The sequence below is a fragment of the Artemia sp. Qi Xiang Cuo genome, chromosome 10 (assembly GCF_049724085.1).
Source record: "Artemia sp. Qi Xiang Cuo chromosome 10, ASM4972408v1, whole genome shotgun sequence".
Lineage (NCBI taxonomy): Eukaryota > Metazoa > Arthropoda > Branchiopoda > Anostraca > Artemiidae > Artemia > Artemia sp. Qi Xiang Cuo.
The window spans coordinates 1,490,574-1,515,430 of NC_142803.1; the positions used below are offsets into that span (position 1 = coordinate 1,490,574).

Below are 24,857 nucleotides of genomic sequence, written 5' to 3' on the forward strand. Positions count from 1 at the left end.
TTTCATCTTTGCTGGTCCTGATTTATCTCTCGCATGTTATGCAGACGACATTCTGAATGTGAGCCGCACTATCCAGCGCATAAGCGATATTTTCGCAACGCTACAATCTGAGTATGCGAAACTAGGTCTTCAGTTCAATGCTGAAAAGTCCGAACTTGTATTCTTCAATTGGAAGCAAGTGTCACCGAGGGATATTCCTCTCGGAGATAGTAGGATTAAGCCAGTAGATCATATCACCTACCTCGGTCTTCCCATTGGTTCGTCAGTAATGCACACGCGAAAACTATTAATTGCTCACATTGAGCGTAGAGTTGGGTTATCATATGCTTCTTTTGTAACTAATAAGTTACGGTTCAACCGCCATCTTCTCTCGAAACGTTTTAACTCTTTCGCTCTACCACATTATTTGTACATATCGCCGTTTTGGAAAATGCTCACAAGTTCTGACAAGTAAAAAATTCGTTCAGTTTTCTTCTGGTTCGCAAAATATCTTTAACGTTTTCCCCCTTGGACGCGCAATTCTTACCTGATTAGAAAATTCAGCATTGCTGACCCCATTATAGCCGTGGAAAAGCAAATTCGTGCTTATAATTCCCGTTTAATGAAGTTGAATCATCCCTGGTCGTCAATATTAACCCATAAGTTAAGATGTATTTGTGTTTTTTTTTTTTTTTTTAAGTGTTTGTTTTCGCGCTTAGTGTAATTAGTGTTTGGTTGATTTTTTTTTTTTTTTTTTTTTTTTTACCAATTACGGCTTGATGCAATGAAGTTCATATTATTTATGTTTGTTCAGTATTTAGGAGCCTAAAAAAAGAAAAGAAACATGTCACGTACCTACAGAGCAGTGTATAATTGTGTTTTTCTTTCTCGTTTTGTGTAATTTGTTCTAAGTACTGATTTAGATCTTAGCTCCAGCGTTTGTCACTACAAACCACATGTATAACTCCTAAGTTTATGTGTATTTCTTTTTTTTGTTGTTTTGCTTATTGCTCCGTCTTTTCCTTTTTTGTATGACGGGTTTTCCAATAAATAATAATAATAATAATAAACTCTATTTTAAATTGACAACACTACTCAAACACCACTTGTGTATTATACAGTACACATCGAAGAAGTAAAGCTAGGTCAAGTCATATTTTTTTTCCGGCCTTCCAGCACCAGATATGCTGGTTCAATTACACATGCACTGGACCAGCCAATGATCACTTAGATTGCTCTGTTCCATGGCAAGGTGCTATCTTAACTGATAACCCTCAATTCGCAAATCCCTTACCCCTTTTTTTCAAATGTCAATCAAACAATTCTGATTGTAGTGTCCAATTTTTTAATAGCAAACTACTCTCGAGTTACACTCCAATCCATAAATCCCTTACCCCTTTTTTGCAAATGTCAATCAAACAATTCTGATTGTAGCGTCCAATTTTTTAATAACAAACAACTCTCGAGTTACACTCCAATCCACAAATCCCTTCCCCTTTTTTGCAAATGTCAATCAAACAATTCTGATTGTAGCGTCCAATTTTTTAATAACAAACTACTCTCGAGTTAAGGCAATCTTCCAAATAACATGCGTGCGCGCTCTATAGCTAAAGATCGCTTTTTAAAATGTCTACTCTTGTGCAATTCTTATCAATAACAAAAAAAGTTCCAGCTTTTTAGAATGTTCACGTGTAAGTGTAGTGACTCAGACATGGGTTTTCCTTGCTTAATTCCATGTATTTTTTCATGTCCCGTTCATATTGTATACACTTTTGACCATATTCTTGTAGGCGTGAATGTAGGTGTGAAAGTGTGCATGGTCTTGTAGGTTTGAATGTAGGTGTGATATTCCCTGTACCCTTACTACTTGTATTTAAACATCAGAAAACCCTATCGCAGAGTTTGCGACGGTTTCAGCTGCAAAGAAATTCCAAATTCACACCAAACATCCATCTGTGTGAATGATAGTACCCCTCTCCGTCAAATTCTGTAGTAAAAATATTAATAAGAAATTATTAAACAAACTACTGTTCATTGAATATTTTGACTGAATACTCAAATTTTGACCAAAAACTTAATTACAATCCAACATTTTGATGTATAAGCAGAAAAACTGGAAAACGGGACACTGCCTATCATTTACAATTATTGGCATATACAATTTAACAACAAGAAATATGGGGTTTATTGGACAGGTATCCCTCATCATATCTTGAATAGACCTGGGCATGCTTGGAAAGCGATCAGAAATTAAAAACAAAACAATCGACTAAAAGTAAGGAGCGACATATAAATATAAAGCAAACTGAAATTATTTTGTATATTAATGGGACTAGTCCCCTCCCCGACCCGCTGTTCTTTATGCTTAAGCTTTACGCCGACTATTGCTTCCAATTCTTTAAGAGCGGCTACTGAAAAGTAAAGTAAAAGTAAAAGTAAAAGTAAAACTTATTTTATATAGAAGCTTTAGCATAACAAGCGAGGGGTTCAGAAGGGGGCAGCCCCTCTCATATACGTAATAACTAATGTTTTAATGTTGATCTCTGCTTTCAGCTGAAATAACTTTTTTTTATTTAATGGCTCCAAATGACGGTTCCTTTCTACCATTATTACCCAATTAAGATAATCCCACTACACCAATTAAGACAGGGCATTACAGGATACATGGTGAAAACTGCTTATCAAACATGGAGGCATCAAGCTGTTTATTTGTCAGAGGAAAAGAAGTGTACAGAGGGAAGGCCCCCCAAAATAATAAATTTTCCCAAATATATGTGCATTTTTTGTCCCAATTATCAAATATGTTTCTCTATTATTGTTTATTCCCCTGGAGAAAATCCTTACGTACCTACCTGGTCTTAATTAAAATATTTTTTCCTTCTTTTTTCAAAGTGATAAAAATATATATGGCTAAAGCTGAGAAAAAATTGTGTTTTTCTTTTTTAAAAGCGATTTTCCTTTATTTGATTAATAAGGATAGAACAAGCACAAGTTGTGTAATCTATGGCCAACTATAAACTATATAGGACATATAGGGCAACTACAAAGTATTTACAACTATATACTTATCATTTCTTTGAAAAAGGAAATAAATTCTAATAGCCGACAGGTTGCCCAGTTTAAGAACTTGTGTTCATCATATGCTGCGTACAACGTAAGGTGCAAGTGGGCCATGTGTGGCATGAAGAGACTTGTTATGGTGGAGCAAGTGCTGCTTTGAGATATACACCAGGTGTGAGAAGGTGAGCGACCGCTTGACAGTAGCTATTTACTCAATTTCGCCACTTAAAGAAACTATTGTTCACGATGTTAGGATAATGTGAAATATCAATAAGTTTATCTCAAAGAAATGAATATTTCCTTAAAATCTTTCAATAATACTTCTTAATATGGTTTAAAAATACCACTAATATTAGGTCATCTGAGAGGGGGGGGGGCGGGGATTGGAGTCTTATGGTGATTGATGGGGGTGATCCCATGGCGGTGTGGAGGGTTTTGTGGGGCATCATGATAGGGCTGTGTTGCAAAAACTTGTTTCACGGGATTTAAAAGTATAATTTTTATGAGCAAATGCCTGAAAGATGTTTTGGGGGAGATGTAGCGATGTCATGTGGGTGCGAATATATCAATATGGTTGAAATATACCACTAGTAACAGGTCATCTGGGGGTGGGGGTGGGGGGAGGTTGTGGGAGTGCTGATTTCAGATGGGTGAAATTCTATTTCAGTTTGGATTATTTTGAGGGGCATCTTGATTAGCCTGGGTTGCAAAAAACATGAATCACGGGATTTAAAGACGTAATTTTTAATATCAAATTCCTGAAAAATGTCTTGGTGGGGATGATGTCTTGTCAGGGTTGGGGGGGGGGGGTCATGTAGTGTCATTATGGGGATGAATTACAGATTAAAAGTTAGGGTAGAGGCATTAAGAAATTTTTCCCATGGAAGAGGTGAAAATCTAACAGGTACTAAAAGAAATGGTTATTTTCCTTAAAAGCTCTTAATATGTCTTAAATTGCATCTAATATCACCCTTATTCCTCTGGTATTGTAGGCTAGAGGGGGTGGGCGTACTGTCGCGATAGTAGGAAATCTAATATCCCACGTAAAGAAACGATACATTTACATCTTATCGTTATTAATATCTTAAGAGCAAATGTCCCCTGGAAATAGATGTTTTCCATGTGCGTGCCGAATTTGGCCGTAAATACGCCGTTCTAGCATGCTTGAAAATGGGAAATCTTAGCTGTCATGCAATAGATTATTTTTTGAATTTGGCTCCTGATACATATTACTGGAAATGGTTTCATGGACTACTTACTTGGGGTGCTGTACCATTGGAAAGGAATGACCTTTCGAGTCCTGGTTGGGTCAAAAAGTATAGAAAAAGAAAGAAAAAATGAAAGGTGATTCGAGCGAAAAATGAAACACCGAAAAAGAAAATGTGTTGGGGCTTTTGTGCGAAAAATGTATTACCTGGCAGTGTTGCAGAATAATTACATGACCTTACATAAAGTGTGTAACGCCATCATGTTAATGAATCAAAAACGCTTTGGGTGTTTTGGGCGAAAAAAAGTATTACGTGGCTTTGTTGCAAAATAATTACGTAAGGTGTGACGTAACTCTTGCCAAGGATATTGGACTCTTGCCAATAATGGGAATCATGCCAACTAGAAACAGGTGCAAGGGTGTGACGTCAGAGGGCTGCGTTTGAAATCCAATGCTATTTTCCCTATATTAATATCCCTACCTGTGCCGTTGAATCAATGGAGGAGGTACTACTGATGGTTGCCTGACAAAAAAGATATTGAAAAATCTGTCTTCCTTGAACACAAGCTGCGTAGCAGCAAAGCTGCTCCTCCATTCCAATGTATCCGAAACCTCCCACTTTACACCTTCCAAAGAAGATCCCTTTTCCCTTGAACCTTTCCCTACCACTTCTTCCAACCCTTTTTTTTCGGAGGGGGGGGGAATACCTGCTTTTCGTTTAGTCCTAGACGGTTTGCTGACAAGAAAGGTCAAGAAAAATCTGTCCTCTTTCAACCCCAGAACGTGTCCTAGCCATCTCAACCTTTCTCTGACTATATTGCCCTAGAAAGCGATAATGAGCCACATTTTCCAACAGCTTACTTATTCTGAAGAAGATCCCTTTTCCCTTGAACCTTTCCCTACCATATCCTCCCGCCCCTTTTTTTGGGGGGGGGGGAATTGACATGCTTTTCGTTTAGTCCTAGACGGTTGGCTGACAAGAAAGATCTAGAAAAATCTGTCCTCTTTCATCACCAGAACGTGTCCTAGCCATCTCAACCAATCTCTGATTATAGCGCTAGAAAGCGGTAATGACCCACATTTTCAAACAGCTACTTATCAGATACTTATTCTGAAGAAGATCCCTTTTCCCTTGAACCTCTCCCTACCATATCCTCCCGCCCTTTTTTTTGGGGGGGGAATGACCTGCTTTTCGTTTAGTCCTAGACGGTTGGCTGACAAAAAAGACCTTGGAAAATCTGTCCTTCTTCATCCCCAGAACGTGTCGTAGCCATCTCAATGTTTCTCTGATTATAGCCCTAAAAAGCGGTAATGACCCATATTTTCAAACAGCTTACTTATTGAGATACGGTCAGTCAGTCGGGTACCCAAAACAGTTCATAAACATTTTCTCTAGGAAGCATCTAGCAAATCCTTTTCCATTTTTTCTGGAGTACCGTGCTTCAGAACCATACCTGACCACTATTATCACTGTAGCATCTCTTATTAACACTCTCCTTATCAGTAATTTCAGCCCTGTTTCTATCTTCAACGAGGACAAATCTAGATTTATCACTTTCTCTTAATTCATTATTATGCCGTCTTGCTACATCTTCCTGATCTTCATAAATTATTTCCAATGCCAGTAGTTCAAACATTGTTAATTCATATTTTAATGCTTTCTCCACTTTCTTTACATTCCTTTTATTTTCATATGATCTATCCCTCAAATATTTATTGTACTAGTCCCCCCTCCTCTCTATTAAAGATAAGGCATTTCTCTAATTTTTCCTAGCTGAATTTCTAACTATCTTCCCTAAGACACCATCAGCCCCTTCGCAGACTATTTTCCTAAGACTCTTCCACCCATTTTCTACATTGTCAAGTTTCAGACTCTTGAGCTTAGTTTTCAACTGTCCATGGAAAGTTTCTCTCAGATTCTGATCCTAGACTCTACGAACGTTATAGCTAAATTTCAAATTTAGACTAACCTTAGACACTACTAGATGGTGATCATTACTTTTATTATCAATAACGAAACTCCTATATACCCTAGTATCTTGTATCAATCCTGCCCGTCTTCGGTTTACAGATGCCTAACCAACAAGATTAGCTGTCTTATTGTCATGTGAATACCAGGTTAACTTATGGGCCATTTTATTGACCAAGTCTTGTATTGGTTATAACTAAATGGTTACACCTACAAAATTGCAGCAGTGAATTACCATCCACTGTTTTCTTTTCCTACTCCAAACTTACCTAGGGTAGGATGCGATCTATCCTTGTTTCTGCCGAAGTGGGCATCAAAATCTCCTAATAAGAAAGGAAACACTATATTTATCCTTGGGATTCTTTGTATTTATTCAAGTAGATGTAAGCAAAACGGACTTGAGTCACCACTAACTTGATTAGTTGGATCTAGAGGGGCTTGTACTACTACGACTGATATCTTGCACTTTTTAGTCATAAAATGATCCACTAGCATTCTTTTATTAATACCGACCCAACCCAAGCAAGACTTAGCAGCTTTCTTTTTTTTATCATGAGCCCTACTATTTGCCAGTGCATCCATTCCTTCCTTCCAGAGTCAAAAATTCTATTTCACCTAATTCGAATTTTTCTATCCCTGGGACATGAGTTGGGGAAAATCCTAATAAGTTTGAAGCGTCTGAATTCGTCTATCAAGATTTTGATTCCATGTTGTAACTTTCATATTCTTTAAATCACTGAAATTATTATGGCCTCAGACAAAAGCATTGGTCCCAGAACCAGTGCAGGATTGGGAATAACACATCTTCTCAAGTATAAACAAAGCACTCAAACCGGCTTAGAACCAGACAGTCAAAAATCCCGGGACCTCCGGTTGAATGGAAGTTTTTGCGATCCTGGGCCCATCTTGGTCACAACATCATTTTTCAAATTTTGCCAAGCTCTTCTATCAACAAGAGTCGAAATCCTGTACAGACAATCTTAAGCCTATTACTTCCGACTCCTTATATATTCATGACTAAATTCATTATTCTACTACGGGTAGGCAGTCCATAATAGACGACTAAACTAGGATTGAAAAACGGATTTTCTTAGGCTTTTACAACCTTAAAAAAAAAACACCAAAACAGACCAACCCCCAGAGGAATAGTCCATTAATGAGAAGCCAGTACAAATACTGTGTCGTTTACTAGGCTAAAACATCCTCGATTGGTACCTTTCCTCTTGGTCACCTTGCAGAACTGTTGGCAGTCATAGTTTCGGTTAGGAAAATCCGTGCAAGGTCCACTCTGACGTCACTATGAGGCTGCACAAGCAGGATTTTCTTATCGGGGATAGAGACGGACAAAGAAACTTATGACGGAGCAGAGGCCTCAAACCATATCACAGCACCGAAACATCTCTAACCTTTTATGCCCAGCCTATCTTCGTCAGGGTTAACAGACTGCTGCACTTTAAAATATAAATTTAATATAAAAAAAATTGACAATTGTTACTGTTTTGTTTGCAAGTCATATTTTTCCGTCATAATGTTTACTTAATCTTATCTACGAGCATACAAAGGTAACATTGTAGAACACGGCCTTTCGGAAAGAACTATCCAATTAGTGTGGGAAACTGGATTACTGGATAGTAGATCTAATATTAAAGAAAAGTTTTGTTGACAATTCAATCTCTTTAAATTATATCTCATTTTCTGTCATAATTTTCTCTGTAATAATGTTTACTTGATTTTGTTTACAGGTATACACTTGTATCATTGCTGAACCATAGTAAAGAACTGTCAAAGCAGAGTGGGATGCTAAATCACTTTTATTCAGCCGAGATTCCCATATTAGAGCCCTCAGAATTACGTTATAGTTTCAAGTTATAGTATTTTTAATAAACTTTCAATTGGTTTTTCTGTAAAATAAATGCAACTGTTCCTACTACAAAATATGAAACCAGTAAAATCACATGAACCTGCCTCCCCTTCCTAATTCCTCTCTCCCCATTACCTTTTGCAGCAACATACCCAAATGAAGGAGTCTGAAGGAACTCAGTCCCTCATCAAAACACTAAGGGGCTGGAAAATACCCTGAGTACAATATATACACTGGCTATTTTGCTAATTAAATGTTCTTGGCGAGTATTTTCCTTTATCAAACTTAAAAAATAATAGGAAAGTATTAATCTTTAATATGTACTTGTGTCATTTAGCAGCCATAAGTAATTTTTTTTTCAATGAGAAAGAATCTATTGTAACCTTTATTGAATAGAATAGAATAGTAATATTTTTGAATAGACCTGGTATTAGAAATATTTTTTCTCTCTTTTCTTGTCATTGTTGCTTTGCCTTGACCCTTGTTTCTCCAAAACATGTTTTATTCTATTCTTTGTCATGTAATAATGCACTTGAGGAAAGCACCAGTACCACAAATTTATTTTCTAGTATACAATGCACTGGAGTACAAGGTGTACATTTCTTTTTAAATGGATTGTAAGATTATTGCCTGAGAGTAAGATTTTAATCTGAGAGTGAGATTATTGCCATCGATGTCAGTGTTCAAAGGAGTGACCCTGACGAGAGCACAGGTGTCCAAGCTTTTCCTTCGGGTAAACGTTTAAGTCGGGTAAAGTTGCTTTGGGGGGTTCTTATTCTTTTGAAGTCCTAATATTACCTCTAAAATCTTAAATACACGTGAATCAGCCATCATTTTAATGTTTGATTCTCTCACCCTCCCCTACCTCCCTCCAAGAAACGAATTCCTGAAAAAGTGGAAAGCCCTCTTCATCTCACAAAAAGTCTATGTTCGTTTTTATTATTATGTAGTCTTATATAAGTCAAAAGGACTAGTATTGCCAAGTTTGGAACGGACTCAAATGCTTTCGTTGCTTCGATCTTCCTTCCTCATAAATTATACATCGTTATAAGAGTTTTACCCCTACTTCTACCCTATATTAGAAAAACCATAGAGATTTATTCACAAAAAGAGACTGTTCAGTTCTGACTGCTCTTAAATTTTAATTCCAAACTTTATTGATGTTTGGTTCTCCTGGAGAGGGATTCCTTTGGTATATGTTTTCATTTCTCATTTCTTTTTTACACCAACCATAGCGCCTTTATTGTTTAAGAACTTTTGGATATCACTAACTTTTTTGTTCTTGAAATTCAACAGTAAAACTGTAGCATAGAGGGTGGAGAGGGGATGGTGTCTCCCCTTATGTAGGACAATTAGATTTGTAAAATTTGATTTGATTTGTAAGATTTGTGACCCTATTGTAATTGAAAATTTTCTTTGACTATATTGTATAAATGGTAATTCTGAAGGATTAACGCCTGGCAATAAACGGATCAGTCTCGATACCACAGTTTTCATGTCCTTTAATATTATATCCTCAAATCTTATCCCCCCGAGTAACATCAAAATCTAATTTCGTTCAAAGTTACTTGTTTTACATATTTGTTAGGGTCGATTGTTTTGGGTACGCCGCTGACTGACCGTATTTCAAACAGTAGGCTGTAAGAAAAGTGTGATTCAATCCCACTCTCTAAGGCTGTAATAATAGAAAGGTTGAGATGGCTAGGACATATTCTGCGGATGAAGGATGACAGATTGCCGAAGTTTGTCCTTTTTGGCCAACCTTTTACTTGACTTGACTTAAGTCCCGTCCGTCCTTGAAGGTCGTCTTGGGGCCTCTTTCTCTGTAATGCTGGGGATGTGTCTTCTGTATCCCTCACAGTCTTCTACTAGGCGAAGAAGGTCCGAGAGGCGGTGCGGTGCGAAGTTTTCCTTCCACCTTTTTGGGGGAAGACCATGAGGACGAGAACCGTAAATTTGGCCTTCAAAGGAGATTTTCGGGAGACGGGACTGACTCATCCGTTGCAGGTCACGGAACTATCGAAGTCGCTGGAGCTGGATCTTCAGGAAAATTTTTAGTTGTATCTTAAGGCATACGAGAAGTTCTACGTTTAAGATTCTGTTAAGGGAGGCTATGAATAGATTGGGATGGAGGAGGAACAAGCGTAACTGTGTTGGCCTCAGGCGGCTTTGTGCTATGGTAATTTGTTAGTAGTACTAGCAATTAAGATTGTGATTTTACTCATAGAAAAAATCTTATAATTCAATTCCTTGAAAAATAAAGTGTCCAGGGTTTGTTTGTCATACAATAAAAACAGAAACAATAGTTTTTTAAGCCCATATTCCCTCTTCTCCTTCAAAACTAATAAAGTTGCGAAATACTAAGAATGGAAAGAAGTAAAATAATCCAAACAGCTTTTTAATAATAAAAGCGCTAAGATTGGTGTAGCCAAGAAGTGAAGAAGGAAAGACGAAAGTGTTCGTCAATATGAACCGTACCACCCAAGAACAAAGTATCGAAATCGGTAGAATTCACTTATCTCACCCACCATAATTTATCCACATTTAAATATTAAATTGGTGAGTTTAAAACTTGACAGTGTGGAAGATGGATGGAAAAATTTTAGAAAAATAAATTGTGAAATCACTGATGATGTTTTAGTTAAGAAAGTTAAGAATACAGCTAGGAATATTATTGAAAATAGTTAATATTTATTAGAGAGGAGGGAAGGGCTTGTACAAAAATATCAGAGTGAAAGATCTTATGAAAATAAGATGAATGTAAAGAAAGTTGAGAAAGCCTTAAAATATGAACTAAGGAGATGTGAAATGGAGGCTTTGGATAAAATTGCCGAAGATCTGGAAAATGCAGCTAGATGTTAGAATAGTAAAATATCGCACTGGCATGTTAATAAATTGAGAAGGAGTAGTCAATGTGGACTTGTCCTGGTTAAAAAAAGTAGCTGGGCTACAAATAGTTATAAGGAAAGAGTTAAATAGAGATGAGCAGGACATTTTGAGAATGTGCTAAACCGTGATATAGTTATAAGAAAAGTTATAGAGGAGAAAGAAAAAGTTTGTGACACCTTAGACGTGAAGGAAGATTTTTTTCAAGAATTAAGTGACAGTGCTAAAAGAATTACAAAATGACAAGGCCCCTGGTACTGATATTGTATTAAATGAGTTTATTAAATATGGTGGTTATCAGGTTAGAAATAAGCCGCTGAAGATTCCGAAAAATATTTTTGAAACAGGGGAAGTATCTAGCGATTTTAAGAAAACCCTTGTATAAGGAAACTGATAATATTGAGTGTGATAATTATAAAAGAATTTGCCTGTTGTTTTCTTAGCTAGCAAATTACTTAGTATGATGACACTTAACAGACTTAGAGATGCCATAGACAAAGTTTTAAGACGTTAGACGTCCACAGTTTTATAGATTAATGACAAGTGTTTGATTTAGCTGATATAAGAGCTTTAGAAAAGGTAATATCCTTCTGTGGCATATCAGATGAATGAATTAAAGTGATAAATGGTATTTACGAGAGTAGCACTGCTGTGGCTAAGGTAAGCAATGAAGTCAGAAGCTGGGTTCGTTTTAAATTAGGAGTCAGGACTTGTATTCTATCCCAATTTATATGGATAATTTTAATGAACTTTGTCTCAAGGAAAATAGGAAAGGCAATGGGAGAGCACGGAATCAAATGGGGAAGTAAAAGGTTCCTGGACTTACATTATGCTGATAATTCAAGCATCCTAGATGAAAGTGTAAGACAATCAATGAACTTTTAGAAGTTTTGCAAATTCAGGATGCTAGAATATGTTTGAAAATTAATGTTAAGAACACTAAGTCTCTAAGGATAGGAATAAGTTAAGGTAAAAGGTTACTTTGAGTAACGAAAAGACCGATTAAGTTGACAGCTTTACTTACCTAGGTAGTAATATTATTAAAGAAGGTTGTTCCAGTGAAGAAGTTAAAAGTAGATTAACGAAGAACCAAGGTGCTTTGTTACAGTTAAAAAAAAGTTTGTAATAATAGGAAAATAAGTTTGCGAACCAAGATTTAAAAAATGGAAGCCAAAGTAATGGCAGTGGTCAAGAATTGCTGAAGGAAATTTAATTTACGCTAAATCTTTTTCTCCTTCATAATATCAAAATAGAGCCCCCTCTCCTCAAATCACAGTATATAGGCAAGTTATGTGTTTTTCACATTTAATATATATTCTAATGCAAGTCTACATTGGCTTTTTAGTGGGTTTCTGAGTTAAGGAATTCCTGAACAATTGTTTGTCAGGAAAACTGCAAACCTAGACATGTTTTGGTTTAAATTGTTCTGTTTATAAATAGGAATTTAACTAATACTTTTTCTTCTTTAGGAGGAGCATCAAGGAGGCAATGGTAAAAAGAAATCCTTTTTACAGACAAAGAGGGAAAAAATATTTCGAAAGAAGACATTGTACAGTCGGCTTCCAGTTTTGCAATGGCTTCCGAAATTCCAAATTGCTAATTTACTGTCTGACCTTATTGCTGGTTTCTCAGTGGGATTAACTCTGGTGCCACAAAGCCTAGCCTATGCCACAGTGGGTGGATTGCCACCACAGGTAAAGTGTTTTATATTTTTCGTAATTTAAATAACTTTCCATTTATTATTTTGTAACATCTGTTAGAAGTTGTCACCCCAAAACTACAAAATTTGAGTTCTCTTGCCCTCTCCACACATTATCTAATAGTTTCCACTTAGATATCGTAAATATGCTATGTTGTTTACCTCGGTTCATGCAGTGTCTCTTGATTTACCTCTGACCACTGCCACAAGTCCAAATTTGAGGTGTCCTTAATCACCCACTATCCCCAAAAAATTTTCCTGAGACACTGTACATACCCAAATCTGATAAAGAAGGTGCATTTAGTGGGTTTGAATTTACATCTCTACTTTGCAGTCCGTATATTGTAGTTCCACAGGGACTTCAAACGTAGTATTTTTTCGGGCCATTTTGAGACGGAAAATTTATTCCTTTTTGGTCCTCTTTCTCAAATTGAACTTCGAAGCTTGTGTGCCTTCCAGCCCCTGAGAAATACTCTCTGAATACTACTTCAGGCTGTTCTCGACTTATTGCAAATGCAATATTTCGTTAATCTTGCAATACAAAGTTTCTCATTTTTTTTACCTCTATACTTAATCACGAAGGCATTGTAAGCTCCTTGGGATTGTTGTGCAAAAGTGTTAAGATTGATGAAATAAAAAAAATCCTTAGCCCCAACCCCAACCAAAATTTTAATTTTCTTTGCCTACTCTCCCTCCATCTTCGTTCCCTGCTACCTGAAAACTTCAAACACTATCCCCCCAGCCGTTGCCTATATATTACAGATACGCCATTTTTATTAACATGCAACACATAGTGTATTCCAACATTCGCTTTTAAAGAAATGGTATTTCATAGGTAGCGCAATCGCGCTGCCTAACTAAAGAACGATGTTGGCACAATGTATTATTTTTTTTCCATACCAGGGCACTTCTTATCGAAGGAGTTGTCGTAGAAACTTCGAAAAGGGCTGATTCGATTGAAAATTGGAATAGCTAGTGCACTTTTTAATAGTCGAAAGTGATTGGAAGGCAGCTAACACCCCTTCCACACCCACCATTTCCCTGAAACACGTCCAATCAAACTTCGTACCGAAGACGTTGACCTAGAAACTTCGAAAAGGGCTCATTCAATTGGAATCCGGAGTGACTTGTGCCCTTTTTAATAGTCGAAGGTGATTGGAAGGCAACTAACACCCCTTCCAGACCCACCATTTCCTGAAACACATCCAATCAGAATTTTGGCCATTTTGAAAAGATGGCAATTTTGTTCAGCGTAGTTGATATCCAGATAGAAATTATGATTTTGAGAAGGACACTCCCCCACAGTCCTCAGGGCAAGGGTTGTAAGTTAAGCCCTTGGGCACATAAGGTTTTTATAGAAAGCATTGTCGTAGAAACTTCAAAAAAGGCTCATTCGATCGGCAATTCAAAGGGATAGTGCCCTTTTTAATATTCGAAAGTGATTAGAGTGCAACTAACTCCCCTCTCACGCCCACTTTTTCTCCAAACATATCCAATCAAAATTTTAAGATAGCCATTTTGTTCAACGTAGTTGAAAGTTCTGAAAATTATGTCTCTGAGGATGAACTTCCTCCCCCCCAAAGCCCTCAGGGCAAGGGTATTATGTTCTGCCCTGGGGGCATATAAGGTTTTTATAGAACGCGTTGTCGTAGAAACTTCAAAAAGGGCTCATTCGATTGGAAATTAAAATGGCTAGTGACCTTTTTAATAGTCTAAAATGATTGGAAGGCAACTAACACCCCTCCACGCCCACCATTTCCTCAAACACATCCAATCAAAATTTCGAGATAACCATTTTGTTCCACGCAGTTTAAAGTTCAGAAAATTATACCCCTGAGCAGGACACTCCCCCCAGAGTCTTCAGGGCAAGGGTTATAAGTTATGCCCTGGGGGCATATAAGTTTTTATTGCAGTCTTTGTCTTAGAAACTCGAAAAAGGGCTCATTCGATTGGAAATTCAAAGGTCTAATGCCCTTTTTAGTAGTTGAAAGTTGATTTGAGGGCAATTATCCCCCCTCTCACGCCCATCTTTTCCCCAAACACATCCAATCAAAATTTTGAGATAGCCATTTTGTTCAGCGTAGTTGATTTCCAGATAGAAATTATGTTTTTGAGGAGGATACTCCCCCACAGCCCTCAAGGCAAGGGTTGTAAGTTATGCCCTGGGGGCATATAAGGTTTTTATAGAAAGCATTGTCGTAGCAACTTCAAAAGAGGCTCATTCAATCGGGAATTCACAGGGCTAGTGCCCTTTTTAATAGTCAAAAGAGATTAGAGGGCAACTAACCCCCCTCTAACGCCCACCTTTTCTCCAAACACATCCAATTAAAATTTTAAGATAGCCATTGTGTTCAACGTAGTTGAAAGTTCTGAAAATTAAGTCTTTGAGGATGCCATCCCCCCCACAGCCCTCAGGGTAAGGATTTTAAGTTCTAACCTGGGGGCATATAAGGCTTTAATAGAACGCGTTGTCGTAGAAACTTCAAAAAGGGCTCATTCGATTGGAAATTGAAATGGCTAGTGCCCTTTTTAATTGTCGAAAATGATTGGAAGGCAACTAACACCCCTTCCACGCCGACCATTTCCCAAACACTTCCAATCAAAATTTTGATATAGCCATTTTGTTCCACGCAGTTTAAAATTCAGAAAATTATACCTTTGAGCAATACACTCCCCCCACAGTCTTCAGGGCTAGGTTTTTAAGTTATGTCCTTGGGGCATATAAGTTTTTATTGAAGTCTTTGTCTTAGAAACTCGAAAAAGGGCTCATTCGATTGGAAATTCAAAGGTCTAGTGCCCTTTTTTGTAGTCGAAAGTGATTTGAGGACAAATAACCCCCTTTCACGCCTACCTTTTCCCCAAACACATCTAATCAAAATTTTTAGACAGTCATTTTATTTTTAGATATCCAAAGGGCTCATTCAATTGGAAACCGGAGTGGCTTGTGCCCTTTTTTAACAGTCGAAAGTGATTGGAAGGCAAATAACACCCGTTCCAGGCCCACCATTTCCTAAAACACATCCCATCAGAATTTTGAGATGGTCATTTTGTTCTGCGTAGTTGATTTTCAGATCGAAATTAGGCTTTTGAGGAGGACACTCCCCCACAGCCCTCAGGGCAAGGGTTGTAAGTTATGCCCTGGGGGCATAAAAGGTTTTTATAGAAAGTGTTGTCATAGAGACTTCAAAAAAGGCTCATTCAATTGGAAATTCAAAGAGCTAGTGCCATTTTTAATAGTCGAAAGTGACTGGAGAGCAACTAACGCCCCTCTCACGCCAACATTTTCCCCAAGCATATCCAATCAAAATTTTAAGATAGCCATTTTGTTCAACGTAGTTGAGAATTCTGGAAATTAGGTCTTTGAGAATGGCACCCCCCCCTCCCCACAGCCCTCATGGCAGGGGTTTTAAGTTATGCCCTTGGGGCATATAAAGTTCTTATAGAACGTGTTGTCGTACAAATTTCAAAAGTGGGTCATTCGATTGGAAATTGAAATGGCTATTGCCCTTTTAAATAGTCGAAAGTGATTGGAAGGAAACTAACACCCTTTCCACGCCCACAGTTTCTCGAAAAGTATCTAATTAAAATTTTTAGATAGCCGTTTTGTTCCACGCAGTTTAACGCTCAGGAAATTATGCCTCTGATTAGTACATTGCCCCCACAGTCTTCAGGGCAAGGGTTATAAGTTATGCCCTGGGGCCATATAAGTTTTTTTTTAATCTTTTCGTAAAAACTTGAAAAAGAGCTCATTCGATTCAAAGGGCTAGTGCCCTTTTAATAGTCTCTAAAGGGATTTGAGGGCAAGTAACCCCCTCTCACGCCCACCTTTTCTCTAAACACATCCAATCAGAATGTTTAGATAGCCATTTTATTCAAAGTAGTTGAAAGTTTTGGAAATTAGGTCTGTAAGGATGTCAACCCCTCCATCCCACAGCCTTCAGTGCAAGGGTTATAAGTTATGCCCTGGGGGCATATAAGGTTTTTGTAGAAAGCGAAGTTGAAGAAACTTCAAAAAGGGATCATTCAATTGGAAATTGAAAGGGCTATTGCCCTTTTAATAGTCAAAAGGGATTGAAGGGCAACTAACCCCCTTCTCACGACCACCATTTTCCCAAACACGTCAAATCAAAATTTTGGGGTATCCATTTTGTTGAACGTAGTCGAAAGTTTTGGAAATTAGGTTTCTTAGGATGATAACCCCATCAGAGCCCTCAGGGCAAGGGTTGTAAGTTATGCCCTGGGGGCATATAAGGTTTATGTAGAAATTTGTTGTAGAAATTTCAAAAAGGGCTCATTTGATTGGAAATTGAAATTACCCTTTTTAATAGTCGAAAGTGAGTGGAGAGTAATTAACCCCCTCTCATGCTCACCATTTCCCCAAACACATTTAATCAAAGTTTAGAGATAGCCATTTTGTTCAGCGTAGTTGAAAATTCTGGAAATTATGTATTTAAGAATGACAAACTTCCCAGAGCCCCCAGGGAAAAGGTTGTAAGTTATGCCCTGGGGGCATATAAGGTTTTTATAGATAGAATTGTCGTAAAAACTGCAATAGGGGCTCATTAAATTTGAAATTGAGAGGGCTAGTGCCCTTTTAAATAGTTGAAAGGAATTTGAGGGTAACTAACTCCCCTCTCACGCCCCCCATTCCCCCAAACACATCCAATAAAAATTTTTAGATAGCCATTTTGTTCAACGTAGCAGAAATTTATGGAATTTAGGTCTTTGAGGATTATAACGCCCCCCATCCCTCAGGGCAAGAGTTGTGAGTTATGCCCAGGGGGTATAAATGGTTTTTATTGAAAGCGTTGTCGTAGAAACTTCAAAAGGGCTCATTTGATTGGAAATTGAAAGGGCTAGTGCCTTTTTAATAGCTGAAAGTGATTGGAGAGCGACTACCGCCCCTCTCACTTCCACCATTTTCTCAAAAACATCCAATCAAAATTTTGAGATAGCTATTTTGTTTAACGTAGTTGAAAGTTCTGGAAATTAGGTCTTAGAGGATAACACCCTCACAGCCCTTAGGGTAAGGGTTGTAATTTATGCCCAGGGTGCATATAAGGTTCTTATAGAAAGTGTTGTCGTAAAAACTCAAAAAGGGCTCATTCGATTGGAAATCTAAAGGCCTAGTGCCCTTTTTAATAGTTGAAAGTGATTGGAAGGCTTGACATTTTTATAATAAAGATCGATGTAGTTAAAATGTATTATCTTTATGTTGTTGTTGTTGTTTAGACCAGGGCACTACGTATCGAAGGAGTTGTCGTAGGAACTTCGAAAAGGGCTCTTTCGATTGAAAATAAAAAGGGCTGATGCCCTTTTTAATATTCGAAAGTAATTGGAGGGAAACTAATCCCCCTCCCATGGCCACCCTCCAATTTGCCTTTATGCTTAAAAACTAAATGTTGCCTTAAGAGTAAATTAAAATGCACTGTGGTAATGCTAATTCCCAGTAAGGCATCTCAGCAGTATCCCAGGAGCGACTGAGGGTATTATGTCCAAACTTTCGGGGCTACTTCTGCTTTTAAAATTTAACCAAATCACAATAGCGTAAGTGTATCCAATCTATCAAAGAAAGTAAACAGATATTTTTGCGAATGGTATCAAGTTTTCCATTTTAGGCGAACTAGAGGAGATTTGAAACGAAATTAAACACTAATATTTGTGTCCAGATTTTTAAAAGGGTGTATGTTGCTCAAAATTGCTGAAAATTTTTTCCAGCATACAAATAGCAGGCCAAACTATAAATTCTTAAAAAAACGAAAAGACATAAAGTAGTGTTTTCTTTTTCCCTGAAAAGACTATGTCAATATAAAACGAATATAAATTAGTTAAAAACTTTTTCGATAAAATAAGTTTTCAGAGAAAAGTAAAAAAATCCATTAAACAAAAAATGAGCAAAAATAAAATCAATTAATCTACCAAGCGAGAAACTACCACAAATCAGCATCGATAAATAAAGGAAGCCCAAAACGAACAGAAATTACAATAAATAACCTAGTCAAACTCAAAACGAGCAGAAATTAACATAAGTTGGGCTAAAAACCCCTATGCCTTCCCAAGGGCAGAACATAATTTGCACTTTACAGAAAAAAAATACAAATGAATGTGCATTGTTAGTTTAATATACATATACTGGTATCTAGTAATCAAAATGCTAATATTATTTGATTTATTAAAGTTATAAAAGTAAAAACATTTATGTTTTTTTCAGTAAAGTGCAAATTATATTTTTGCCTTGGGAAGGCATAGAGGTTTTGTGCTCTTTGTTTTTCTCTTTGTTAAAGCTCTTACAAGAAAGCTTTGTATTTAACAAATGAATTTGTTACGGATATTAGTTTAATCATAGATAATTTCTGAGTTTTTTATTTTGCTAGGGAGTTATTTATTACTTTTTGTGACGTTCGCATAACCCCAATATAAACATTTCAGTGTCAAATCCCAGTTGTAAATTTGAAAGCACTGAAATTCCCACGTCTGCACTGACAGTAAATTTTATCATTATAAAGTGACCTGTTCATTTGAATGTAGCTAGGATACGAAAGCAAATTGAAAGCGAAGTTCTCGGAAGTCTTCCTTGTTATTTTCTCTGTGTTTTCTGGTATTTTCTCTTGTTATTTTCTCTAAGAAATGGTAGATATTTTATTTTAGGTACGTATTTTAGATATGTACCTAAAATGAGAACCAACAACTTAGGTTTGTTTGGAGCTTTTATTTACGGTTGACACAATTTTACAGCCGAAAAAATGAGTTTTTTAACCCTATTCCGAAGTAGATAAGAATGGAATATCTAGGTATTTGAAGACATATTTGAACACATGGAATATCTCGTATTTGTTTATTTGGTGGACATAAGAATCCGGATAATACTGACTTATGTCAAGACTTAGCTTGGAGATTTCTTCACAAAATATCAGCCTTTAGTTTTTTTATAGCTTGCTCCATAGCCCTAGGGACAATAAGTGGCTAATGTGGCCATTATTTCACCCCTAGTCCCTTAGACTGTTTAATCACAGGCTCCTAGGTGTTAGTTGACCCTTTATTAGAGTAAATTACAAGGTACCGTTGATGGTCATAGTCTCCAGGGGACTAGGTTCTAGTGCATATGCTATGCCAAAGAAAACTGTTTTCAAGCGCATAGGCTTAGTGCTTCCCCCTTAAAGAGATTAGAATAAAATTGACTTGTTGTTATTGATAACAATTATTTTAATGAACAAAATGTCTGTCAAGGTTCAATATTTAATTAAAGTCATATTTAATTAAAGAATTTGTCGAGGTTACTTCATTTAAAATCTAGCTTTAACATTTTGTAAGTATTGAATTGCCAATTTCCTTTTAACTTTCTTTTTTAATCTTCAGCATTGCAAATAAAGGGAAAATCCTACTGTATTAGTTCAAGATTTTACATCTCTATTTAGAGGACAGAGACCCCTTTTACATCCGGGATAAATTCAAATTGTTCATTTGTTGCAAAGCTCTATAGTTATACTGATTATAACTGTCATAAACTAGAAGAAATTTTCTTAAAAATATATAGCAATTTAATCAGAAAAAGGAAAAATTGAAAGGTAATATTTTATCCAAATCAGTGCTTTCAATTATACTATATTTTAGTAAAGACTACTTTATTTTGAATGTTTCTCGTCTAATATTTTTAGATCTACTTTATTACTTTATTTCTACTTGAAATTTGGACTTTTCACTTTTTTCCTTGCCAAGCCTATGGATTTTTGTTACGGAAATAGGAATTTTGGATACAACAGTGGGATTTCGGTAAAAACGATTGACAAACGTTTTAGTTTTTTTCGGACTTGGATAGACCCGCGAAGTTTGAAACAAAATAACCAACGGGGAAGGACTGAAGGTATGATTTTTGGAATCGGGTGACATCCATCAAGACGCCAAATGGAGTTCTAAAGTTCACTAGGGCTCTTCATGTCATTCGGTTTACTTTTGGACTTCCCTGCTCAAATGTCATTTTGGAAAGACTTTTCATCATTCTGAAAACATTAAAAAATGAAAAGAGGAATGGGCTCAAAAACGTAACTTTGGCTGCGACGATTTCTGTCAAGTATGGGATGAAACGTGAAGGGGCCCCTACGTTCACCGAGAGTTTAAATAAAAAAATAAAGTCCGTGAAAGCCGATGCTACTGCGTCTGAATGCGTCGCTGTTTTAGGTATTGGGAAAGACGATGGGGATGGCGACGACAACGCTGACTGGGGGTGTGAATCTTAGTATTTGGGGTTTTCTCTTAAATCTTATTGTTTGGTAATTCTCCTTAACTTTTCCTAAATACAAATTAAAGTGCGTCTACATTCGGCATTTTCCGGAAAACTGGAACCCAGGTAGCAGTCTACACTAGTTAAAATCGAATAATGCAAAAGATCAAAGCTGTCCTTGAATCAAACTTTATGCGATTCATTTTTGCTACTATTCTCTGCTTCAAATTAACAACTCAATATAAAAAAAGTCAAAAACTAAAATCATGCTTGAAAAAGCGACCGTTTGGATATCATTCATGCCAATCCTTCAAACCAATTGAAATAAAAACGAGGGTGTTGTAAAAGTAGTAATAGAGAAGGAAAAAATAATGACAAAGAAAAACAAATAAATAAATATATTCCTATGATCTAGAATTTGAGATCTGGACCCAGAATTTATAAATCAAACCCAAACTTAACTAGTCGATAAATACAGAGCATTGTTTTAAACGTCAAAAGAAGATATTTTGGTAAACGTAAAATGTCTTCAGTTGCCAAATAAGTCGTCTTGAACAAATACTATTAAAAGTCAGCCTAATAGGCCTTTACTTGTAATTTGGAAAGAAGTCAGATAATGGGGAAACTTTGAGGGATTTTGGTATTGAAAATAGAAATTCTTAGGAATTTTCCACCAGCCTTTAAGGGATTGAAAAAATTTGAAGTAGAAACACTGGTAATATAGCGTTAGAATCAATTTTGTTAACGTTTCTGTTCAAATAGTAAGCACGATAACATACTTACTTCCGGGTTGCGTCCTACTGTAATTCTACTGTTTTTTCGCAATTAAATACTTTATTCCCACATTAGTGGAATGGAAGCACTGATCCAAAGAGGTCAAAAGATATTACTTCCCTATAACACCAGAGTAAAAAGTGAGCTTTAATATAATTGGCTTACGCATTGCATGTATTTGGTAAGCAAATCCTATTATTCCCTAAGGAAATTAAATTAAAAAAAGTTTTTTCTGCTGAAGGGCAGGAGCAACATTAAAATATAGAACAAACCGAAATTACTTCGTATATGAGGGGAGCTATGGTTTCAACTTTAAAGGTGAAAAAAAGAAAAAGAGAGAGAAAGCAATAGAGAAATAGAAAAAGAGGAAAAGAAAAATGAGGAGAAAAAATAAACCTAGAGGAGGCTAGCAATAAACATTTTTTCTGTAATGAACTATCGCTGCTCGCTTAAAGGATATAAAATTGTTTGAATTCCGGATGTCTAAGTGGAGTGAATTCCAAATAGTCGGTGCAGAAAATCTAATTAAGAAAGAAGTTCTTTTCGAAGAGGGCGCTTCTTGTACTATGTCAGTAGAATGACGTTTGTCGTAGGTGTGCAAATCTTAATTAAATATAAACATATTTTGAAATAAAGATGGAAGGAGGTTATTGAAATACTTGATACCGAAATTTGCCCTCTGGAAATCTTGAGTCTTGGATACATCAAATATCTGGTAAAATTTGAAATGAAAAATGATGTCATCTGTGTCTTGAGTAGGTGATTTTATTTGAACTACCTTATTTTGGATGATCTGAACTCTTTTATAACAAAAAATGAAGGTACTTGCCCATATGGAGCAGCTATAAGAAGAATGGGGAAAAAAAACGGAGTGATAAATCATTTTCAGGATCTTGTTAGGGAAACGAAATTTAAGACAGTGGATGACTTGAAGGGACTTTGAAAGTTTATTGCCAACTAGTTTTCCATGTTCCTTCCACGAGAGATTCTCATCAACTACAAATCCAAGATATCGACTGGTTTTTACCCTATTTATAATATTATTAGCTACATTTATTTTAAATTTTTTTTTGAATTGACGATATTCTAGAAAATAACACAAAATTTGTCTTACTGTAATTTAGTGTTAAATAGTTCGAATCAGCCCATGAGACAAATTCAGTGAGAGCTGTTTCCATTTTTGTAAACAAAGAAGGTAGATTTTCACACGCAGCAAAAAGAAGTTTATCGTCTGCAAAAAGTATAATGTTGGCTTCAGACAAATAATGTTTTACTTGGTCAACATAACTACGAAAAAATGGAGGTCCCACTATTGACCCTTGTAGAAATCCACAGGGTATAAAGTGCCGCTCAGATGTTAGGTTTACATTATGCAGAACCTGAGCTCTATTACTGAAATACAAATGAAAACATTTTAAAGGTACTTTATGTATCCCTATTGATTAAAGAATCTGAAGTAATTTGTCATGATCAACAGTATAAAGCGCCTTTTCAATGTCTAACAATAATTCTGCCGGTATTAGACCTTTATCAAATGCATCGTTCACCCAATCAACCAGTTTTAAAATGGCAAGAACCGCTAAAAGTCCTTTCCGAAAACCAACCTGCGTTTTGCAAAGTATATCCTGCTCCTGGAGGTAATTATATATCTTTTTATGAACCCCTTTCTTATAAATCTTGGAAAAAAGGCAGAATGGATATGGGCCAGTAATTGCTCGGATCAAGTTTTTACTTTCCCTTCTGAAGTGGTAATTCACGTGCCACTTTAAGCCTTTCTGGGAAAGTTCCCTTTTCAAGTGACAAATTTATCAAATATGCTAGAATTGGGATGACAGTTTTTATAGTTGCTTTAACTATTTTTAACCACAGTTTATCAGTTCCACAAGATTGTGATTTCATTTTCGTAATTACTTTATTTATTTCATTTTCGTCAAGCTTCATAAACAGGAATTCAGAAGTTATATTTCGAAGAGGGAGCTTGGGGACAGGGAGGCTTAATGATCTTTTAGCGGCTTCATGGCACAGTTTTGAAGCTTCATCTGAAAAATACTTGCATAAATTTTCCGTAATTTTTTTCGGATCATGAACAATTTCATCACCAAACGTCATCTTTCTTATATGCTGCTTTTCTTTTTTATGGCCCAGTACTTCAGAAATTCCTGTCCAGGCCTTCTTCTTATTTTCTTTCATTTGCCCAAATTCCTTTTCATAATATGATTTTTCAGCATATCTTTTTATTTTATTCTGTTGATTTCGGTATTCTTTGAAAATCTTTGAGTTTCCGATCCTTGGGGTCGTTTATATAATCTTTATACAAATTATTTTTCATTTTTACAGAAGCAAAGATACCAGTTGTCATCCATTCCTTCCTTGGAATATTTTTTTTCTTTCTTACCTGTTTGATTGGACAACACTTATCAAACACCGTAAGAAATGTATCCAGAAACAAATTATAATCCTGATTTGCGCACTTACTTTTACACACTTCCAAAAAATCAACATGGTATAAATTTTCCGATAGCTTTCTTAAACTATTTTCTGATACTTCTAGATATTTAAGCTTATTTTTTGGTTGCCTGATATTTAAAATGCCAAGTTTATCAATCAACATAAGGTGGTCTTATCCATCAATAATAATTACGTCAGCCGAACAATCTTTAATAAATGGCCACCAATAAAAATATTATCTATTAGAATTGCCAAAGACTGCTTTATTATCGTGGGAATTGATACTAAAGGGTATAATTAAGACGTTAACATTGTGTCAAGGAAATTAACACAGCCATCTGAATTCAACAGATTATTATTGAAATCACCCATTATAACTGTCTTTTTATTTTATCTTGTAACTTTAGACCTAACACTTTCAAAACTTCTGTGAAATGATTTTCTGAAATGATGGTACCGTATATACTATTCCGGTTATAAAATTTTCCTAGTTTGATGACCTTGTTTCAATAACAGAGTTTCAACTTTACCTTTAAGCCAGAGTGAAAGGTCATGTCTTAGATTATAGTCCACATCACTTCTAATCAAAGCTGCTAGTCCTCCTCTCTGCATAAGAGAACGACCTTTATATTTAACAGTACACCCTGGAACAGAAAAATCCATTACATTCAAATTCGCGTCAGTTAAACAAGTTTCACATAGGCCTACAAACAAAGGTTGGGATTTAAGACAGTCTATTGCCGACAGGAGTGAACA

General features: G+C 36.3%; 1 protein-coding gene across 2 annotated transcripts in view; it reads left to right on the top strand.

Annotated features, from left to right (window-relative positions):
* LOC148947346 (sodium-independent sulfate anion transporter-like) overlaps positions 1 to 24,857 on the top strand; it is a 161,657-nt gene that overhangs the window by 52,126 nt on the left and 84,674 nt on the right. For both annotated transcript variants that reach the window (XM_089095217.1, XM_089095218.1), the window contains exon 2: positions 12,432 to 12,656. In XM_089095217.1, the coding sequence (XP_088951343.1) occupies positions 12,432 to 12,656 (225 nt within the window). The remainder of the gene's footprint in view (positions 1 to 12,431; positions 12,657 to 24,857) is intronic.